Source organism: Petromyzon marinus, chromosome 21, assembly GCF_048934315.1.
Source record: "Petromyzon marinus isolate PM22_M1 ecotype Great Lakes invasive population chromosome 21, UKy_Petmar_22M1.pri1.0, whole genome shotgun sequence".
NCBI classification, from domain to species: Eukaryota; Metazoa; Chordata; class Hyperoartia; order Petromyzontiformes; family Petromyzontidae; genus Petromyzon; species Petromyzon marinus.
Window position 1 is genome coordinate 3682641 of NC_133687.1, and position 22975 is coordinate 3705615.

At 49.2% G+C, this 22975-nt stretch overlaps 1 protein-coding gene across 1 annotated transcript in view; it reads right to left on the reverse strand.

The window, feature by feature from the left end:
* Nucleotides 1–10663: 10663 nt before the first annotated feature.
* Nucleotides 10664–22975, reverse strand: part of LOC142925535 (annexin A4-like) — a 95551-nt gene continuing 83239 nt past the window's right edge. Inside the window, exon 10 of the mRNA XM_076068416.1 lies at nt 10664–13174. Within this exon, the coding sequence (XP_075924531.1) occupies nt 13079–13174 (96 nt within the window). The 3' untranslated portion in view covers nt 10664–13078. The remainder of the gene's footprint in view (nt 13175–22975) is intronic.

A 22975-nucleotide genomic window follows, 5' to 3' on the forward strand; every position in this document is an offset into this window, starting at 1 on the left:
TTTATATGCAGTAACTGGTGAGTAGCAATGACTGCAACTAAGCGTTTCCTGTAACCGTTGGTCAGTCTCTGGCATCGGATTTGAGGATTTTTGGCCCATTCCTGCTGATAGAACTCCTTCAACTCGGTGACATTTGAGGGTTGCCGTGCATGGACAGCTCGCTTCAGGTCCTGCCACAACATTTCGATGGAGTTTAGGTCCGGACTTTGACTAGCCCATTGTAAAACGCAGAATCTATGATTGTGCAGTCATTCCTTTGTAGATCTGCTTCCATGTCCACGATCATTGTCTTGCTGCAAGACCCACCTTCGGTTCAGCCTCAGCTCACGGACGGATGGCCTGACATTCTCCTCTAGAACCTTCTAATACAATACAGAATTCATGGTTGTGTCAATGATGGCAAGCCGTCCATGGTCCTGAGGCAGTAAAGCAGCGTCAAACCATCGCATTCTCACCACCACGCTTGACGCTTGGTACGTGGTTTCTTTTGTTCGAAAGCAGCGTTTGGTTTTCGCCAAACATGACGTTTCTCATTGAGGCCAGAAAGTTCTACCTTTGAATCGTCTGTCCAGAAGTCTTGTGGATCATCTGTATGCTCTTTGGCGAAATTCAGACTGCCAGCAATGTTGTTTTTGGAGAGCAGTGGGTTTCTCCTTGCGATCTTTCCATGAACACCATTCTTACATTATGAGACCTCCTTTGCCAGTAACAAGATATAGGAATAGGTTTGTACCCTTTCATCTGGCACAAAAACTGACACCTTTATACAAGGGATCATGTTTGCAATAACCACAACACAAGCAGTCAAAATGCAAACAAAAAAGACAACTCTGATAATAATATTGGCACTGTCCTTGAATTGTATTGGTCCACACCCGAGACGGCTTTTCTTAGAGCCTAGTCTCCACTGGTGTTGGACCAGAAGACGCCAAAAGGCGTACAACTCAAAAACAGCAAACATGATCCCTTGTATAAAGGTGTCAGTTTTTGTGCCAGATAAAAGGGTAAGACAGAGGTTCTTTGTAAGCCATCTGGCTACCATGAGAGATTCGTTCATGAGGCTATCCACATACACAAGCACAGATACAAGTTCAACCGAGAAGATGGATTCTGGCTTAGCAATCATTGGAAAGATTTGATAAACCATTTCAGGTCTTAATTGATTGTTCACGCTTACAGTGGTTTTCAGACAGCATACATTCATATTTCGTCTCCCCCCTACTCTTCTCAGAACATAGATGGACTAGTCCTTCTAAATAAACTGCCAAATCGCTGTGCGTGGTGCTGACGTTTTTTTTATAAATAAATACAACGTTTAAAAATAAATAAATGAATGCAAACCGACACACCTGATGACGACCGTTTGTGTTATGGTCGAAACGTCGCTAGAATTTGTATTGTTTTATATATATTATTATTTTATTGTTTCCCTTCAACGTGACTTTACCGAAAGAGCTAAGAATATAGGGTGAAAACCTGTTACTAACACCATTCTTGTTCATTCTGTTTCTGATCGTTGAGTCATGAACACTCACATTAGCCAGGGCAAGCGTGGCCCACATCCTTGGATGTTTTATTGAGGGGTTCTTTGTGACTTCCATGATGGTTTTCTGGTTTGTTCGTGGAGGAATTGTGGTAGGGTAGAGTGACTGTGCTGTAGAACTTGCTCCATTTGTAGACTATCTGTCTGACAGTGGATTTGGTGGAGCCCCAAATCCTTATAAATGGTTTTGTAACCCTTGACGGACTGATGAGCATCAATAACCCTTTTTTCTGAGGTCCTCAGATATTTATGTTGATCATGACATGACTTGTTTCCGCACACCTGTGTGGTAAAGACCAACCTCACAAAGTTTATGATTTTATAAAAAGTGAGGCATCCCAAAATCACCCCTGAAGATCTACCTAATTATTTAAACACCTGGTTATAATTATTTCTTTAATTAAGCTAATGAAACCAGGGGTCCACTTACTTTTCCACATACCCTGAACCTTAATTACTCATTGTTTGCTTAATTAATCCATCATATTCTTTCAAAAGACATAGAATTGGTTAATATAAACCCTATTGGATATTTAAGAAAAGACGATTTTTGAGTCAAGAAGGCTTTTCATGGTAAAACTATGGAATTTCCATAATTATTCTAGATTTAAAGCTTTCGTGACTGCAAGGATCCATACTCTTTGGTTCTATTCGGTAAAGTCACGTAGGTAGAAAATAAAACAACAAAAATCACGACGTTTCGGCCACAACACAAGCGGCCTTCATCAGGTGAAGGGAGCAGACTGTTTCACTCCAGCGCTGTCCTCGAGACAGTCTGCTCCCTTCACCTGATGAAGGCCGCTTGTGTTGTGGCCGAAACGTCGTGATTTTTGTTGTTCCATAATTATCATTGGGATCCACAGACCTTTTCTCGGCAATGTACAAGAAGGTCGTCTAACACTTGCAGGAGACAGGAGTGCGTGTCGGCAGCTGCAACTGCGACTGATCAGTCCTCATCATGATCCACTCTGCTCACTCCACTTGGGGAAAGGGCTCAAAAAAGGTGCCCTGGGCATAGTCTGTCGCGTCCCTTGCCGACTGGATAACCGAGTACAGAGGCGTCGCCATTACTGCGGTGGAAACAAACGTAAAAGCCAGATAATGAAATGTGGGACGTGGAATGTCAGGACTCCTTATGGACTACCAGAAAAGTGAACGCCCAGAACGCCGCACCGCAATCATGGCCCGGGTACACAGACGACGCAACATTGATGTGGGCCGCCCTCTGTGAGACTCGGCAAGCAGTAGGGTGGCAGCTCAAGGGACAAGGAGGTGGCTATGCCCCCTCTTAGGAAGGCAGACACGAAGATCAACGGCGGCTGCACGGAGTTGGTTTTCACCATCAAGAACGAACTCACCAATCAACTTGACGAGTTACCGATCGAAATCGGCGGGCGCCCCATGAACTCTTGGTCTCAAGCTGGCGGGGAGCCAATATGGCGCTGTCATCAGCGCATGTGCCCCAACTCTTGAATCCGATTATGAAACCAATGGAGAATTTAATGCCAACCTTCACCAGGTCCTTTCTACCATTCCTGAGGGTTGATAAACTTATTCTTCTCGGTGATTTAATGTCAGAGTCAGAAGGGACTTAAGCCTCTGGAATGGAACCATTGGCAAGGAAGGAGTGGGAACAGTCACTTCCAATGGCATCCTCCTCTTGACTAAATGCAGAACATGGACTCATCATCCTGTTCTGCCAGAAAAAACAAATGCAAAACATCATGGCAAAATCCACGATCTAAGCATTGGCCCCTGATTGATTATTATATAATTAATAAAAATATAAAACCATTAAAAAAACAATATTTTATTGTTTCCCTTCTACGTGACTTTACCGAAAGAACCAAGAATATGAATCCCTGCAGTCACGAAAGCTTTAAATCAAAATTTATTATATAATTTTTCGTGCCTGGAATCGCAAAGATGTCTGCATCACCCAGGCTGCACTGGAATCTGGTGATTGCTGGACTGATCATCGACTCATCTGGTCAATCATGTCTATAAAACTGGCTCCCAGGCGATGGCTGGAGCGGAAGTGATGCCGATGGAAGATCAACGTCGAAGGACTCAAGGACTTGATCAAGCAAGACCTCTTGCGCCAATGCGTCAATGAAAAACTGTCAAACTTCCATTAACAACAGTGGGGAATATATATTCTTGGTTCTTTCGGTAAAGTCACGTAGAAGGGAAACAATAAAATAATAAAAATATAAAACAATAAGCAAAAAGAAAAACCGCCACTTTTTTCAAAATTTCTTGCCGTGGTTTTCACACCTGATGATGATTGCTTGTGTTGCAGCCCCTCCCCACCCTCCCCACCCAGCCCCTCCCCACCCTCCCCACCCAGCCCCTCCCCACCCTCCCCACCAGGCCCCGCCCTCCCCACTCAGCCTCTCCCCACCCTCCCCACCCAGCCCCTCCCCACCCTCCCCTCCCCACCCAGCCCCACGCTCCCCACCCAGCCCCTCCCTCCCCACTCAGCCTCTCCCCACCCTCCCCACCCAGCCCCTCCCCACCCTCCCCTCTCCACCCAGCCCCTCCCCACCCTCCCCACTCAGCCTCTCCCCACCCAGCCCCTCCCCACCCTCCCCTCTCCACCCAGCCCCTCCCCACCCAGCCCCTCCCCACCCTCCCCTCTCCACCCAGCCCCACCCCTCCCATTTTTGGATGCACGACGGACGGACGGACACAATAATCCCCTGTGGGCTGCTGGTGTAACCAGGAGGTTCCTACACAGTATAATCAAACTTTTCTATGGAAGACAATCATACCTCATTTCGAGGGATAGTCTATGATGGATGCCAGTAAATGGATCTCTGTGAAATCAAAAGAGCTCTATGACAGTGAATATTCCTACGTGAGATCAATTGAGCTATATGAGAATGAATGGATCTCTTGTGGGATCAATGGAGCTGTATGCCAGTGAATACATCTCTGTAGATCAACAGAGCTGTATGATAGTGAATGGATCTCTCTATGATAGTGAATAGATCTCTCTATGAGAGTGAATGTATCTCTGTAGATCAACAGAGCGGTATGATAGTGAATGGATCTCTCTATGATAGTGAATGGATCTCTCGATGAGAGTGAATGGATCTCTGTAAATCAACATAGCTCTATGAGAGTGAATGGATCTCTCTATGAGAGTGAATGGATCTCTGTAGATCAACAGAGCGGTATGATAGTGAATGGATCTCTCTATGATAGTGAATGGATCTCTCGATGAGAGTAAATGGATCTCTCTATGATAGTGAATGGATCTCTCTATGATAGTGAATGGATCTCTCTATGAGAGTGAATAGATCTCTCTATGATAGTGAATGGATCTCTGTAGATCAACAGAGCTGTATGAGAGTGAATGGATCTCTCTATGAGAGTGAATGGATCTCTGTAGATCAACAGAGCGGTATGATAGTGAATGGATCTCTCTATGATAGTGAATGGATCTCTCTATGAGAGTGAATAGATCTCTCTATGCTAGTGAATGGATCTCTGTAGATCAACAGAGCGGTATGATAGTGAATGGATCTCTCTATGATAGTGAATGGATCTCTGTAGATCAACAGAGCTGTATGAGAGTGAATGGATCTCTCTATGAGAGTGAATGGATCTCTCTATGACAGTGAATGGATCTCTCTATGAGAGTGAATGGATCTCTCTATGAGAGTGAATGGATCTCTCTATGAGAGTGAATGGATCTCGAGGCGTGCTGTGATGTGTGGGAGTGCCCTCTTGTGGTCACGTGATGCTACTACAGCTGTGCACAGCTCCCGACGTGATCATCCTCCTTGAGCCGTGGAACTCTCCACCGGCGTTGTACAGGAGCCGCTCGCTCTTGTAGAGAGAGGAGACAACTGAGAGAGGGGACGACTCAGAGAGACAGGGGACGACTCAGAGAGACAGGGGACGACTCAGAGAGAGAGGACGACTCAAGAGCGAAAGGACGACTCAGAGAGAGAGGACGACTCAGAGAGAGAGAGAGGACGACTCAGAGAGAGAGGACGACTCAGAGAGAGAGAGAGGACGACTCAGAGAGGGGACGACTCAAAAGATAGAGGACGACTCAGAGAGAGAGGACGACTCAGAGAGACAGAGGACGACTCAGAGAGAGAGGGCGACTCAGAGAGAGAGGACGACTCAGAGAGACAGGGGACGACTCAGAGAGAGAGAGAGAGGGCACGAATCAGAGAGACAGGGGACGACTCAGAGAGAGAGGACGACTCAGAGAGAGAGAGAGGACGCCTCAAAGAGAGAAAGGACGACTCAGAGAGAGAGAGGACGACTCAGAGAGAGAGGACGACTCAGAGAGAGAGAGGACGACTCAGAGAGGGGACGACTCAGAGAGAGAGGACGACTCAGAGAGAGGACGACTCAGAGAGAGAGGACGACTCAGAGAGAGAGAGGACGACTCAGAGAGGGGACGACTCAGAGAGAGGACGACTCAAGAGAGAGAGGACGACTCAGAGAGAGAGGACGACTCAGAGAGAGGGGACGACTCAGAGAGAGAGGGGGCGACTCAGAGAGAGAGGACGACTCAGAGAGAGGGGACGACTCAGAGAGAGAGGACGACTCAGAGAGAGAGGACGACTCAAGAGAGAGGACGACTCAGAGAGAGAGGACGACTCAGAGAGAGAGAGAGACAAGGACGACTCAGAGAGAGAGAGGGCACGACTCAGAGAGAGGACGGCTCAGAGAGAGAGAGGACGACTCAGAAAGAGAGGACGACTCAGAGAGAGAGGACGACTCAGAGAGAGAGGACGACTCAGAGAGAGAGAGGACGACTCAGAGAGAGAGGACTACTCAGAGAGAGGACGACTCAGAGAGAGGACGACTCAGAGAGGGGACGACTCAGAGAGAGAGAGGACGACTCAGAGAGAGAGGACGACTCAGAGAGAGAGGACGACTCAGAGAGGGGACGACTCAGAGAGATAGAGGACGACTCAGAGAGAGAGGACGACTCAGAGAGAGAGGACGACTCAGAGAGAGAGGACGACTCAGAGAGAGAGGACGACTCAGAGAGAGAGGACGACTCAGAGAGGGACGACCCAGAGAGAGGACGACTCAAGAGAGAGGACGACTCAGAGAGAGAGGACGACTCAGAGAGAGGGGACGACTCAGAGAGAGAGGGGACGACTCAGAGAGAGAGGACGACTCAGAGAGAGGGGACGACTCAGAGAGAGAGGACGACTCAGAGAGAGGGGACGACTCAGAGAGAGAGGACGACTCAGAGAGAGAGGACGACTCAAGAGAGAGGACGACTCAGAGAGAGAGGGCACGACTCAGAGAGAGGACGACTCAGAGAGAGAGAGGACGACTCAGGAAGAGAGGACGACTCAGAGAGAGAGAGGACGACTCAGAAAGAGAGAGGACGACTCAGAGAGAGAGAGGACGCCTCAAAGAGAGAGAGGACGACTCAGAGAGAGAGGACGACTCAGAGAGAGAGGACGACTCAGAGAGACAGGGGACGACTCAGAGCGAGGACGACTCAGAGAGAGGACGACTCAGAGAGACAGGGGACGACTCAGAGAGAGAGAGGACGACTCAGAGAGAGAGGACGACTCAGAGAGACAGGGGACGACAGAGAGAGAGAGGACGACTCAGAGAGAGAGGACGACTCAGAGAAAGGACGACTCAGAGAGACAGGGGACGACTCAGAGAGAGGACGACTCAGAGAGAGAAAGGACGACTTATAGAGAGAGAGGACGACTCAGAGAGAGAGAGGACGACTCAGAGAGACAGGGGATGACTCAGAGAGAGAGAGGACGACTCAGAGAGAGAAAGGATGACTTATAGAGAGAGAGGACGACTCAGAGAGAGAAAGGACGACTTATAGAGAGGACGACTCAGAGAGAGAGGACGACTCAGAGAGACAAGGGATGACTCAGAGAGAGATGACGACTCAGAGAGAGAAAGGATGACTTATAGAGAGAGAGGACGACTCAGAGAGAGGACGACTCAGAGAGAGAGGACGACTCAGAGAGACAGGGGACGATTCAGAGAGAGAGGACGACTCAGAGAGAGAGAGAGGACGCCTCAAAGAGAGAGAGGACGACTCAGAGAGAGAGGACGACTCAGAGAGACAGGGGACGATTCAGAGAGAGGGGACGACTCAAGAGAGATAGGACGACTCAAGAGAGACAGGGGACGACTCAGAGAGACAGGGGGGATGACTCAAGAGAGAGAGGACGACTCAAGAGAGAAAGGACGACTCAGAGAGACAGAGGACGACTCAGAGAGACAGGGGATGACTCAAGAGAGAGGACGACTCAGAGAGACAGAGGGGACGACTCAAAGGCGCCAGGAGGAGGAACCACAGACGAGAGGAAAGGCAGCAACAGCCACGTGGTAAGGAGGCAACGCTATCCAAACCATTTCCCGAGCTCTGCGGGCCTCTCTCTATATATATGGTGATGTGTTCAGCCAATTTCAACGTGAGTTGTTTATACGTGTGGGGTGGAAACCGGAGCACCTCGCAAAACAACGCCCTATCCCGTGGAGGAGGAACACGTGGGGTCCACATTTGCTCTGCTCTACCGCCGTCTCCTGGCAGAGGCAAGCTACCACACCTCCTCAACGCCCACCCACGGGAAGGGAGTGTCCTTGTGGCGTGGCCACCACCACCACACTGTGTTCAACCACCACCACCACCACACTGTGTTCAACCACCACCACCACCACGCTGTGTTCAACCACCACAACCACCACCACACTGTGTTCAACCACCACAACCACCACCACACTGTGTTCAACCACCACCACCACCACACTGTGTTCAACCACCACCACCACCACCACACTGTGTTCAACCACCACAACCACCACCACACTGTGTTCAACCACCACCACCACCACACTGTGTTCAACCACCACCACCACCACACTGTGTTCAACCACCACCACCACCACACTGTGTTCAACCACCACCACCACCACACTGTGTTCAACCACCACCACCACCACACTGTGTTCAACCACCACCACCACCACTGTGTTCAACAACCACCACCACCACACTGTGTTCAACCACCACCACCACCACACTGTGTTCAACAACCACAACCACCACCACACTGTGTTCAACCACCACCACCACCACCACCACCACACTGTGTTCAACCACCACCACCACCACCACCACCACACTGTGTTCAACAACCACCACCACCACACTGTGTTCAACCACCACCACCACCACACTGTGTTCAACAACCATCACCACACTGTGTTCAACCACCACAACCACCACCACACTGTGTTCAACAACCACCACCACCACCACACTGTGTTCAACAACCATCACCACACTGTGTTCAACCACCACAACCACCACCACACTGTGTTCAACAACCACCACCACACTGTGTTCAACCACCACCACCACCACACTGTGTTCAACCACCACCACCACCACCACACTGTGTTCAACAACCATCACCACACTGTGTTCAACCACCACAACCACCACCACACTGTGTTCAACAACCACCACCACACTGTGTTCAACCACCACCACCACCACACTGTGTTCAACAACCACCACCACCACCACACTGTGTTCAACCACCACCACCACACTGTGTTCAACCACCACAACCACCACCACGCTGTGTTCAACAACCACAACCATCACCACACTGTGTTCAACCACCACAACCACCACCACACTGTGTTCAACAACCACCACCACCACCACACTGTGTTCAACCACCACAACCACCACCACACTGTGTTCAACAACCACCACCACACTGTGTTCAACCACCACCACCACCACACTGTGTTCAACCACCACCACCACCACACTGTGTTCAACCACCACCACCACCACACTGTGTTCAACAACCATCACCACACTGTGTTCAACCACCACAACCACCACCACACTGTGTTCAACAACCACCACCACCACCACACTGTGTTCAACCACCACCACCACCACACTGTGTTCAACAACCACCACCACCACCACACTGTGTTCAACCACCACCACCACCACCACACTGTGTTCAACAACCATCACCACACTGTGTTCAACCACCACAACCACCACCACCACGCTGTGTTCAACAACCACCACCACACTGTGTTCAACCACCACCACCACCACACTGTGTTCAACCACCACCACCACCACCACACTGTGTTCAACCACCACCACCACACTGTGTTCAACCACCACAACCACCACCACGCTGTGTTCAACAACCACAACCATCACCACACTGTGTTCAACCACCACAACCACCACCACACTGTGTTCAACAACCACCACCACCACCACACTGTGTTCAACCACCACAACCACCACCACACTGTGTTCAACAACCACCACCACACTGTGTTCAACCACCACCACCACACTGTGTTCAACCACCACCACCACCACACTGTGTTCAACCACCACAACCACCACACTGTGTTCAACCACCACCACCACCACAGTGTTCAACCACCACCACCACACTGTGTTCAACAACCACCACCACCACCACCACGCTGTGTTCAACCACCACCACCACCACACTGTGTTCAACCACCACCACCACCACCACACTGTGTTCAACCACCACCACCACACTGTGTTCAACCACCACCACCACCACGCTGTGTTCAACCACCACCACCACCACACTGTGTTCAACCACCACCACCACCACAGTGTTCAACCACCACCACCACACTGTGTTCAACCACCACCACCACCACAGTGTTCAACCACCACCACAACCACCACACTGTGTTCAACCACCACCACCACCACGCTGTGTTCAACCACCACCACCACGCTGTGTTCAACCACCACCACCACCACCACACTGTGTTCAAGAACAACACTGTGTTCAACCACCAAATACAAAGATCCCCCGCATAGCCTTAAAAGACCGTTGGGGCAAGTGCTGTTAGCGAGCACCTAGGGGGGTGGGCAGCCAGCACCGCGTCAATTGAGGCTGGGTCGACCTAGGGGAGACCCAGGACCGGTTTGGATAATCGCTACTGGTGTTGGCCATGAGCGGTAAGCGAACTCGGATCGCCGGGTTCGTAGCGCAGCGCGCTAACTAGTGCGCCACCGCTCCGCACCCGGACACACGTAGACACACAGAGAGAAAGAGATAAGTGTCTTAACAAGCGAGGTTTATTATCATCTCATCATCAAGGCAAGCCGCGCGGTGCGTAAAGCTATGTAGTACCAGCCGCCTCCACCGGCGAGTGGGCATCCTGCAAATCAGCAGCCATCCAATTAGTCGCCATGGTTAATCGCAACATTAGCATCTCATTTTCATACCATTTGCATAGCATTTGCATAATAATGCACGTTCCAGTTAATATGTGAGTAGGGTTGAGTCTATGGGTAGAGTTAGTCTAAGGGTAGGGTTGAGTCTATGGGTAGTGTTGAGTATATGGGAAGAGTTAGTCTATGGGCAGTGTTGAGTCTATGGGTAGTGTTAGTCTAAGGGTAGTGTTGAGTCTACGGGTAGAGTTGATTCTATGGGTAGAGTTAGTCTAAGGGTAGTGTTGAGTCTATGGGTAGAGTTAGTCTAAGGGTAGTGTTGAGTCTATGGGTAGAGGTAGTTTAAGGGTAGTGTTGAGTCTATGGGTAGCGTTAGTCTAAGGGTAGTGTTGATTCTATGGGTAGAGTTAGTCTAAGGGTAGTGTTGAGTGTATGGGTAGAGTTAGTCTAAGGGTAGTGTTGAGTCTATGTGTAGAGTTGATTCTATGGGTATAATTAGTCTAAGGGTAGTGTTGAGTGTATGGGTAGAGTTAGTCTAAGGGTAGTGTTGAGTCTATGGGTAGAGTTAATTCTATGGGTATAATTCGTCTAAGGGTACTGTTGAGCCTATGGGTAGAGTTAGTCTACGGGCAGTGTTGAGTATGGGTAGAGTTAGTCTACGGGCAGTGTTGAGTCTATGGGTAGAGTTAGTCTACGGTCAGTGTTGAGTCTATGGGTAGAGTTAGTCTACGGTCAGTGTTGAGTCTATGGGCAGTGTTGAGTCCATGGGTAGAGTTAGTCCACGGGCAGTGTTGAGTCTATGGGTAGAGTTAGTCCACGGGCAGTGTTGAGTCTATGGGTAGAGTTAGTCTACGGTCAGTGTTGAGTCTATGGGTAGAGTTAATCTACAGGTAGTGAGATGACGATTCATGGGACGCGCTGATTTGCGAGTGGAGTCACAGATGAGTACCGTCCAGGCCGCAATCTATTGCTTGATACGTCACGCGCACACCACACTGCCTGGCAGACTGTCTGATAAACACGTCCGTGAAACAGGCAGGCTGCCTGTTCATCAGCTGGTCTATCAGACAGACTGGCTGCCAAACCAACGGACAGGCGGTCTGTGACACACACTGGCTGTGAGGCAGTATAACTGATCGACTGTCAGACTGACAGACGTGTTTGTGAGATAGACAAACTGCAGATACACTGAATGTGAGAGCGTGAGACAGTCTAATGAAACAAGTCGCCTGTAACACACACTGGCTGTAGGACAGGCAGTTTGACAGCAGTTCTCATCTGTCAGGCTGTCTATGAGACAAACAGGCGGTTGTGTGGGTGTGTGGCTGTGCGGGTGTGCGGTTGTCTGTTTATGCCAGTATGTGGCTCTGGGGGGTGTGCGGATGTGGCATTTGTGCGGGTGTACGGATGTGCGGTTGTCCGTTTGTGTAGATGTGCGGTTGTCTGTTTGTGGGGGTGTGCGGCTGCGGGGGGTGTGCTGCTGTGCAGCTGTGCGGTTGTGTGGATGAGCGGCTGTCCTTTTGTACGGTTGTGCAGCTGTGGAGGTTGTGCGGCTATGCGGTTGTGTGAATGTGCGGCTGGGCGGTTGTGCGGTTGTGCTGCTGTGGGGTTGTGTGGTTGTGCTGCTGTGGGGTTGTGTGGATGTGCTGCTGTGGGGTTGTGTGGATGTGCTGCAGTGCGGTTGTGCGGTTGTGCTGCTGAGGGGTTGTGTGGTTGTGCGGCTGTGGGGATGTACGGTTGTGCTGCTGAGGGGTTGTGTGGTTGTGCGGCTGTGGGGTTGTACGGTTGTGCTGCTGTGGGGTTGTGTGGTTGTGCGGCAGTGCGGTTGTGTGGTTGTGCGGCAGTGCGGTTGTGTGGATGTGCTGCTGTGCGGTTGTGTGGTTGTGCTGCTGTGGGGTCGTGCGGTTGTGCGGCAGTGCGGTTGTGTGGATGTGCGGCTGTGGGGTTGTGTGGTTGTGCTGCTGTGGGGTTGTGTGGATGTGCTGCTGTGCGGTTGTGTGGATGTGCTGCTGTGCGGTTATGTGGTTGTGCTGCTGTGGGGTTGTGTGGTTGTGCTGCTGTGGAGTTGTGCGGCAGTGCGGTTGTGTGGATGTGCTGCTTTGGGGTTGTGTGGTTGTGCTGCTGTGGGGTTGTGTGGTTGTGCGGCTGTGCGGTTGTGTGGTTGTGCTGCTTTGGGGTTGTGCGGTTGTGCAGCAGTGCGGTTGTGTGGATGTGCGGCTGTGCGGTTGTGTGGATGTGCGGCTGTACGGGCGTCCGTTCGTGCGGTTGAGCATCTCTGGGGGATGTGTGGCTGTCCCAGCCCGTCACCAGGGCAGCTGGGAGGCGAGCTGCTGGGCCCCTGCGTCGTCACCCCCGCACAGCTCCAGCAGGGCGCGCTTGTAGTCACCTGACGTGGCGTCCTGGGGGCGGGGCAGGAGGGTTAGGGGGCGGGGCAGGAGGGTTAGGGGGCGGGGCAGGAGGGTTAGGGGCGGGGCAGGAGGGTTAGGGGCGGGGCAGGAGGGTTAGGGGAGGGGCAGTGGGTGGCGAGAGGGTACGCTCCGGTCCTCGCTACAACGCGGTTCTGCCATTGTGGGGACACTTTTTCGCACAACGCGGACAGCGCGCCGTTACAATGCGGAACGTGAGACACACAGCCCAAAGTGTTGAGTCTATGGTGCAGTGTTGAGTCTATGGTGCAGTGTTGAGTCTATGGTGCAGTGTTGAGTCTATGGTGTTAGTGTTAAGTCTATGGGTGGTGTTTGAGTCTATGGTGCAGTGTTGAGTCTATGGTGTTAGTGTTGAGTCTATGGGTGGTGTTTGAGTCTATGGTGCAGTGTTGAGTCTATGGTTCAGTGTTGAGTCTATGGTGTTAGTGTTGAGTCTATGGACAGTGTTGAGTCTATGGTGCAGTGTTGAGTCTATGGTGCAGTGTTGAGTCTATGGTGCAGTGTTGAGTCTATGGTGCAGTGTTGAGTCTATGGTGCAGTGTTGAGTCTATGGTGCAGTGTTGAGTCTATGGTGCAGTGTTGAGTCTATGGTGCAGTGTTGAGTCTATGGCGTTAGTGTTGAGTCTAAGGGCAGTGTTGAGTCTATGGTGCAGTGTTGAGTCTATGGTGCAGTGTTGAGTCTATGGTGCAGTGTTGAGTCTATGGCGTTAGTGTTGAGTCTATGGTGCAGTGTTGAGTCTATGGTGCAGTGTTGAGTCTATGGTGCAGTGTTGAGTCTATGGTGCAGTGTTGAGTCTATGGCGTTAGTGTTGAGTCTATGGTGCAGTGTTAGGTCTATGGTGTTAGTGTTGAGTCTATGGGCAGTGTTGAGTCTATGGACAGTGTTGAGTCTATGGTGCAGTCTTGAGTCTATGGTGCAGTGTTGAGTCTATGGTGTTAGTGTTGAGTCTATGGACAGTGTTGAGTCTATGGTGCAGTCTTGAGTCTATGGTGCAGTGTTGAGTCTATGGTGCAGTGTTGAGTCTATGGTGCAGTGTTGAGTCTATGGTGCAGTGTTGAGTCTATGGTGCAGTGTTGAGTCTATGGCGTTAGTGTTGAGTCTAAGGGCAGTGTTGAGTCTATGGTGCAGTGTTGAGTCTATGGTGCAGTGTTGAGTCTATGGTGCAGTGTTGAGTCTATGGCGTTAGTGTTGAGTCTATGGTGCAGTGTTGAGTCTATGGTGTTAGTGTTGAGTCTATGGGCAGTGTTGAGTCTATGGACAGTGTTGAGTCTATGGTGCAGTCTTGAGTCTATGGTGCAGTGTTGAGTCTATGGTGTTAGTGTTGAGTCTACGGACAGTGTTGAGTCTATGGTGCAGTCTTGAGTCTATGGTGCAGTGTTGAGTCTATGGTGGTAGTGTTGAGTCTATGGTGCAGTGTTGAGTCTATGGTGCAGTGTTGAGTCTATGGCGTTAGTGTTGAGTCTAAGGGCAGTGTTGAGTCTATGGTGCAGTGTTGAGTCTATGGTGCAGTGTTGAGTCTATGGTGCAGTGTTGAGTCTATGGTGCAGTGTTGAGTCTATGGTGTTAGTGTTGAGTCTATGGGTGGTGTTTGAGTCTATGGTGCAGTGTTGAGTCTATGGTGTTAGTGTTGAGTCTATGGTGCAGTGTTGAGTCTATGGTGCAGTGTTGAGTCTATGGGCAGTGTTGAGTCTATGGTGCAGTGTTGAGGCTATGGTGCAGTGTTGAGTCTATGGTGCAGTGTTGAGTCTATGGTGCAGTGTTGAGTCTATGGGCAGTGTTGAGTCTATGGTGCAGTGTTGAGGCCATGGTGCAGTGTTGAGTCTATGGTGCAGTATTGAGTCTATGGTGCAGTGTTGAGTCTATGGTGCAGTGTTGAGGCTATGGTGCAGTGTTGAGTCTATGGTGCAGTGTTGAGTCTATGGTGTTAGTGTTGAGTCTATGGGTGGTGTTTGAGTCTATGGTGCAGTGTTGAGTCTATGGGCAGTGAGTATATGGGTTTTGTTGAGTCTATGGTGCAGTGTTAAATCTATGGGCAGTGTTGAGTCTATGGAGAGTGTTGAGTCTATGGTGCAGTGTTGAGTCTATGGGCAGTGTTGAGTCTATGGGCAGTGTTTAGTCTATGGTGTAGTGTTGAGTCTATGGTGCAGTGTTGAGTCTATGGTGCAGTGTTGAGTCTATGGAGCAGTGCTGAGTCTATGGTGCAGTGTTGAGTCTATGGTGCAGTGTTGAGTCTGTGGAGCAGTGCTGAGTCTATGGGCAGTGTTGAGTCTATGGTGCAGTGTTGAGTCTATGGACAGTGTTGAGTCTATGGTGGAGTGTTGAGTCTCTGGGCAGTATTGAGTCTATGGTGCAGTGTTGAGTCTATGGTGCAGTGTTGAGTCTATGGTGTTAGTGTTGAGTCTATGGGTGGTATTTGAGTCTATGGTGCAGTGTTGAGTCTATGGGCAGTGTTGAGTCTATGGTGCAGTGTTGAGTCTATGGTGCAGTGTTGAGTCTATGGCGTTAGTGTTGAGTCTAAGGGCAGTGTTGAGTCTATGGTGCAGTGTTGAGTCTATGGTGCAGTGTTGAGTCTATGGTGCAGTGTTGAGTCTATGGTGCAGTGTTGAGTCTATGGTGTTAGTGTTGAGTCTATGGGTGGTGTTTGAGTCTATGGTGCAGTGTTGAGTCTATGGGCAGTGAGTATATGGGTTTTGTTGAGTCTATGGTGCAGTGTTAAATCTATGGGCAGTGTTGAGTCTATGGAGAGTGTTGAGTCTATGGTGCAGTGTTGAGTCTATGGGCAGTGTTGAGTCTATGGGCAGTGTTTAGTCTATGGTGTAGTGTTGAGTCTATGGTGCAGTGTTGAGTCTATGGTGCAGTGTTGAGTCTATGGAGCAGTGCTGAGTCTATGGTGCAGTGTTGAGTCAATGGTGCAGTGTTGAGTCTGTGGAGCAGTGCTGAGTCTATGGGCAGTGTTGAGTCTATGGTGCAGTGTTGAGTCTATGGACAGTGTTGAGTCTATGGTGCAGTGTTGAGTCTCTGGGCAGTATTGAGTCTATGGTGCAGTGTTGAGTCTATGGTGCAGTGTTGAGTCTATGGTGTTAGTGTTGAGTCTATGGGTGGTGTTTGAGTCTATGGTGCAGTGTTGAGTCTATGGGCAGTGAGTATATGGGTTTTGTTGAGTCTATGGTGCAGTGTTAAATCTATGGGCAGTGTTGAGTCTATGGAGAGTGTTGAGTCTATGGTGCAGTGTTGAGTCTATGGGCAGTGTTGAGTCTATGGGCAGTGTTTAGTCTATGGTGTAGTGTTGAGTCTATGGTGCAGTGTTGAGTCTATGGTGCAGTGTTGAGTCTATGGAGCAGTGCTGAGTCTATGGGTCAGTATTGAGTCTATGGTGCAGTGTTGAGTCTGTGGAGCAGTGCTGAGTCTATGGGCAGTGTTGAGTCTATGGTGCAGTGTTGAGTCTATGGGCAGTGTTGAGTCTATGGTGCAGTGTTGAGTCTCTGGGCAGTATTGAGTCTATGGTACAGTGTTGAGTCTATGGTGCAGTGTTGAGTCTATGGTGCAGTGTTGAGTCTATGGTGCAGTGCTGAGTCTATGGTGCAGTGTTGAGTCTATGGTGCAGTGTTGAGTCTATGGGCAGTGTTGAGTCTATGGGTAGTGTTGAGTCTATGGTGCAGTGTTGAGTCTATGGGCAATGTTGAGTCTATGGACAGTGTTGAGTCTATAGTGCAGTGTTGAGTCTATGGTGCAGTGTTGAGTCTATGGACAGTGTTGAGTCTATGGTGCAGTGTTGAGTCTATGGGCAGTGTTGAGTCTATGGTGCAGTGTTGAGTCTATGGTGCAGTGTTGAGTCTATGGCGTTAGTGTTGAGTCTAAGGGCAGTGTTGAGTCTATGGTGCAGTGTTGAGTCTATGGTGCAGTGTTGAGTCTATGGTGCAGTGTTGAGTCTATGGTGCAGTGTTGAGTCTATGGTGTTAGTGTTGAGTATATGGGTGGTGTTTGAGTCTATGGTGCAGTGTTGAGTCTATGGGCAGTGAGTATATGGGTTTTGTTGAGTCTATGGTGCAGTGTTAAATCTATGGGCAGTGTTGAGTCTATGGAGAGTGTTGAGTCTATGGTGCAGTGTTGAGTCTATGGGCAGTGTTGAGTCTATGGGCAGTGTTTAGTCTATGGTGTAGTGTTGAGTCTATGGTGCAGTGTTGAGTCTATGGTGCAGTGTTGAGTCTATGGAGCAGTGCTGAGTCTATGGTGCAGTGTTGAGTCTATGGTGCAGTGTTGAGTCTGTGGAGCAGTGCTGAGTCTATGGGCAGTGTTGAGTCTATGGTGCAGTGTTGAGTCTATGGACAGTGTTGAGTCTATGGTGCAGTGTTGAGTCTCTGGGCAGTATTGAGTCTATGGTGCAGTGTTGAGTCTATGGTGCAGTGTTGAGTCTATGGTGTTAGTGTTGAGTCTATGGGTGGTGTTTGAGTCTATGGTGCAGTGTTGAGTCTATGGGCAGTGAGTATATGGGTTTTGTTGAGTCTATGGTGCAGTGTTAAATCTATGGGCAGTGTTGAGTCTATGGAGAGTGTTGAGTCTATGGTGCAGTGTTGAGTCTATGGGCAGTGTTGAGTCTATGGGCAGTGTTTAGTCTATGGTGTAGTGTTGAGTCTATGGTGCAGTGTTGAGTCTATGGTGCAGTGTTGAGTCTATGGAGCAGTGCTGAGTCTATGGGTCAGTATTGAGTCTATGGTGCAGTGTTGAGTCTGTGGAGCAGTGCTGAGTCTATGGGCAGTGTTGAGTCTATGGTGCAGTGTTGAGTCTATGGGCAGTGTTGAGTCTATGGTGCAGTGTTGAGTCTCTGGGCAGTATTGAGTCTATGGTACAGTGTTGAGTCTATGGTGCAGTGTTGAGTCTATGGTGCAGTGTTGAGTCTATGGTGCAGTGCTGAGTCTATGGTGCAGTGTTGAGTCTATGGTGCAGTGTTGAGTCTATGGGCAGTGTTGAGTCTATGGGTAGTGTTGAGTCTATGGTGCAGTGTTGAGTCTATGGGCAATGTTGAGTCTATGGACAGTGTTGAGTCTATAGTGCAGTGTTGAGTCTATGGTGCAGTGTTGAGTCTATGGACAGTGTTGAGTCTATGGTGCAGTGTTGAGTCTATGGGCAGTGTTGAGTCTATGGTGCAGTGTTGAGTCTATGGTGCAGTGTTGAGTCTATGGCGTTAGTGTTGAGTCTAAGGGCAGTGTTGAGTCTATGGTGCAGTGTTGAGTCTATGGTGCAGTGTTGAGTCTATGGTGCAGTGTTGAGTCTATGGTGCAGTGTTGAGTCTATGGTGTTAGTGTTGAGTATATGGGTGGTGTTTGAGTCTATGGTGCAGTGTTGAGTCTATGGGCAGTGAGTATATGGGTTTTGTTGAGTCTATGGTGCAGTGTTAAATCTATGGGCAGTGTTGAGTCTATGGAGAGTGTTGAGTCTATGGTGCAGTGTTGAGTCTATGGGCAGTGTTGAGTCTATGGGCAGTGTTTAGTCTATGGTGTAGTGTTGAGTCTATGGTGCAGTGTTGAGTCTATGGTGCAGTGTTGAGTCTATGGAGCAGTGCTGAGTCTATGGTGCAGTGTTGAGTCTATGGTGCAGTGTTGAGTCTGTGGAGCAGTGCTGAGTCTATGGGCAGTGTTGAGTCTATGGTGCAGTGTTGAGTCTATGGACAGTGTTGAGTCTATGGTGCAGTGTTGAGTCTCTGGGCAGTATTGAGTCTATGGTGCAGTGTTGAGTCTATGGTGCAGTGTTGAGTCTATGGTGTTAGTGTTGAGTCTATGGGTGGTGTTTGAGTCTATGGTGCAGTGTTGAGTCTATGGGCAGTGAGTATATGGGTTTTGTTGAGTCTATGGTGCAGTGTTAAATCTATGGGCAGTGTTGAGTCTATGGAGAGTGTTGAGTCTATGGTGCAGTGTTGAGTCTATGGGCAGTGTTGAGTCTATGGGCAGTGTTTAGTCTATGGTGTAGTGTTGAGTCTATGGTGCAGTGTTGAGTCTATGGTGCAGTGTTGAGTCTATGGAGCAGTGCTGAGTCTATGGGTCAGTATTGAGTCTATGGTGCAGTGTTGAGTCTGTGGAGCAGTGCTGAGTCTATGGGCAGTGTTGAGTCTATGGTGCAGTGTTGAGTCTATGGGCAGTGTTGAGTCTATGGTGCAGTGTTGAGTCTCTGGGCAGTATTGAGTCTATGGTACAGTGTTGAGTCTATGGTGCAGTGTTGAGTCTATGGTGCAGTGTTGAGTCTATGGTGCAGTGCTGAGTCTATGGTGCAGTGTTGAGTCTATGGTGCAGTGTTGAGTCTATGGGCAGTGTTGAGTCTATGGGTAGTGTTGAGTCTATGGTGCAGTGTTGAGTCTATGGGCAATGTTGAGTCTATGGACAGTGTTGAGTCTATAGTGCAGTGTTGAGTCTATGGTGCAGTGTTGAGTCTATGGACAGTGTTGAGTCTATGGTGCAGTGTTGAGTCTATGGGCAGTGTTGAGTCTATGGTGCAGTGTTGAGTCTATGGTGCAGTGTTGAGTCTATGGCGTTAGTGTTGAGTCTAAGGGCAGTGTTGAGTCTATGGTGCAGTGTTGAGTCTATGGTGCAGTGTTGAGTCTATGGTGCAGTGTTGAGTCTATGGTGCAGTGTTGAGTCTATGGTGTTAGTGTTGAGTATATGGGTGGTGTTTGAGTCTATGGTGCAGTGTTGAGTCTATGGGCAGTGAGTATATGGGTTTTGTTGAGTCTATGGTGCAGTGTTAAATCTATGGGCATTGTTGAGTCTATGGAGAGTGTTGAGTCTATGGTGCAGTGTTGAGTCTATGGGCAGTGTTGAGTCTATGGGCAGTGTTTAGTCTATGGTGTAGTGTTGAGTCTATGGTGCAGTGTTGAGTCTATGGTGCAGTGTTGAGTCTATGGAGCAGTGCTGAGTCTATGGTGCAGTGTTGAGTCTATGGTGCAGTGTTGAGTCTGTGGAGCAGTGCTGAGTCTATGGGCAGTGTTGAGTCTATGGTGCAGTGTTGAGTCTATGGACAGTGTTGAGTCTATGGTGCAGTGTTGAGTCTCTGGGCAGTATTGAGTCTATGGTGCAGTGTTGAGTCTATGGTGCAGTGTTGAGTCTATGGTGTTAGTGTTGAGTCTATGGGTGGTGTTTGAGTCTATGGTGCAGTGTTGAGTCTATGGGCAGTGAGTATATGGGTTTTGTTGAGTCTATGGTGCAGTGTTAAATCTATGGGCAGTGTTGAGTCTATGGAGAGTGTTGAGTCTATGGTGCAGTGTTGAGTCTATGGGCAGTGTTGAGTCTATGGGCAGTGTTTAGTCTATGGTGTAGTGTTGAGTCTATGGTGCAGTGTTGAGTCTATGGTGCAGTGTTGAGTCTATGGAGCAGTGCTGAGTCTATGGGTCAGTATTGAGTCTATGGTGCAGTGTTGAGTCTGTGGAGCAGTGCTGAGTCTATGGGCAGTGTTGAGTCTATGGTGCAGTGTTGAGTCTATGGGCAGTGTTGAGTCTATGGTGCAGTGTTGAGTCTATGGTGTTAGTGTTGAGTATATGGGTGGTGTTTGAGTCTATGGTGCAGTGTTGAGTCTATGGGCAGTGAGTATATGGGTTTTGTTGAGTCTATGGTGCAGTGTTAAATCTATGGGCAGTGTTGAGTCTATGGAGAGTGTTGAGTCTATGGTGCAGTGTTGAGTCTATGGGCAGTGTTGAGTCTATGGGCAGTGTTTAGTCTATGGTGTAGTGTTGAGTCTATGGTGCAGTGTTGAGTCTATGGTGCAGTGTTGAGTCTATGGAGCAGTGCTGAGTCTATGGTGCAGTGTTGAGTCTATGGTGCAGTGTTGAGTCTGTGGAGCAGTGCTGAGTCTATGGGCAGTGTTGAGTCTATGGTGCAGTGTTGAGTCTATGGACAGTGTTGAGTCTATGGTGCAGTGTTGAGTCTCTGGGCAGTATTGAGTCTATGGTGCAGTGTTGAGTCTATGGTGCAGTGTTGAGTCTATGGTGTTAGTGTTGAGTCTATGGGTGGTGTTTGAGTCTATGGTGCAGTGTTGAGTCTATGGGCAGTGAGTATATGGGTTTTGTTGAGTCTATGGTGCAGTGTTAAATCTATGGGCAGTGTTGAGTCTATGGAGAGTGTTGAGTCTATGGTGCAGTGTTGAGTCTATGGGCAGTGTTGAGTCTATGGGCAGTGTTTAGTCTATGGTGTAGTGTTGAGTCTATGGTGCAGTGTTGAGTCTATGGTGCAGTGTTGAGTCTATGGAGCAGTGCTGAGTCTATGGGTCAGTATTGAGTCTATGGTGCAGTGTTGAGTCTGTGGAGCAGTGCTGAGTCTATGGGCAGTGTTGAGTCTATGGTGCAGTGTTGAGTCTATGGGCAGTGTTGAGTCTATGGTGCAGTGTTGAGTCTCTGGGCAGTATTGAGTCTATGGTACAGTGTTGAGTCTATGGTGCAGTGTTGAGTCTATGGTGCAGTGTTGAGTCTATGGTGCAGTGCTGAGTCTATGGTGCAGTGTTGAGTCTATGGTGCAGTGTTGAGTCTATGGGCAGTGTTGAGTCTATGGGTAGTGTTGAGTCTATGGTGCAGTGTTGAGTCTATGGGCAATGTTGAGTCTATGGACAGTGTTGAGTCTATAGTGCAGTGTTGAGTCTATGGTGCAGTGTTGAGTCTATGGACAGTGTTGAGTCTATGGTGCAGTGTTGAGTCTATGGTGCAGTGTTGAGGCCATGGTGCAGTGTTGTGTCTATGGTGCAGTGTTGACTCTATGGTGCAGTGTTGAGTCTATCGTGCAGTGTTGAGTCTATCGTGCAGTGTTGAGTCTATGGTGCAGTGTTGAGCCTATGGTGCAGTGTTGAGTCTATGGGCAGTGTTGAGTCTATGGTGCAGTGTTGAGGCCATGGTGCAGTGTTGAGTCTCTGTGCAGTGTTGAGTCTATGGCGCAGTGTTGAGTCTATTGGCAGTGTTGAGTCTATGTGCAGTGTTTAGTCGATGGTGTAGTGTTGAGTCTATGGTGCAGTGTTGAGTCTATGGTGCAGTGTTGAGTCTATGGAGCAGTGCTGAGTCTATGGTGCAGTGTTGAGTCTATGGTGCAGTGTTGAGTCTGTGGAGCAGTGCTGAGTCTATGGGCAGTGTTGAGTCTATGGTGGAGTGTTGAGTCTATGGACAGTGTTGAGTCTCTGGGCAGTATTGAGTCTATGGTGCAGTGTTGAGTCTATGGTGCAGTGTTGAGTCTATGGTGTTAGTGTTGAGTCTATGGGTGGTGTTTGAGTCTATGGTGCAGTGTTGAGTCTATGGGCAGTGAGTATATGGGTTTTGTTGAGTCTATGGTGCAGTGTTAAATCTATGGGCAGTGTTGAGTCTATGGAGAGTGTTGAGTCTATGGTGCAGTGTTGAGTCTATGGGCAGTGTTGAGTCTATGGGCAGTGTTTAGTCTATAGTGTAGTGTTGAGTCTATGGTGCAGTGTTGAGTCTATGGTGCAGTGTTGAGTCTATGGAGCAGTGCTGAGTCTATGGGTCAGTATTGAGTCTATGGTGCAGTGTTGAGTCTGTGGAGCAGTGCTGAGTCTATGGGCAGTGTTGAGTCTATGGTGCAGTGTTGAGTCTATGGGCAGTGTTGAGTCTATGGTGCAGTGTTGAGTCTCTGGGCAGTATTGAGTCTATGGTACAGTGTTGAGTCTATGGTGCAGTGTTGAGTCTATGGTGCAGTGTTGAGTCTATGGTGCAGTGCTGAGTCTATGGTGCAGTGTTGGCTCTATGGTGCAGTGTTGAGTCTATGGGCAGTGTTGAGTCTATGGGTAGTGTTGAGTCT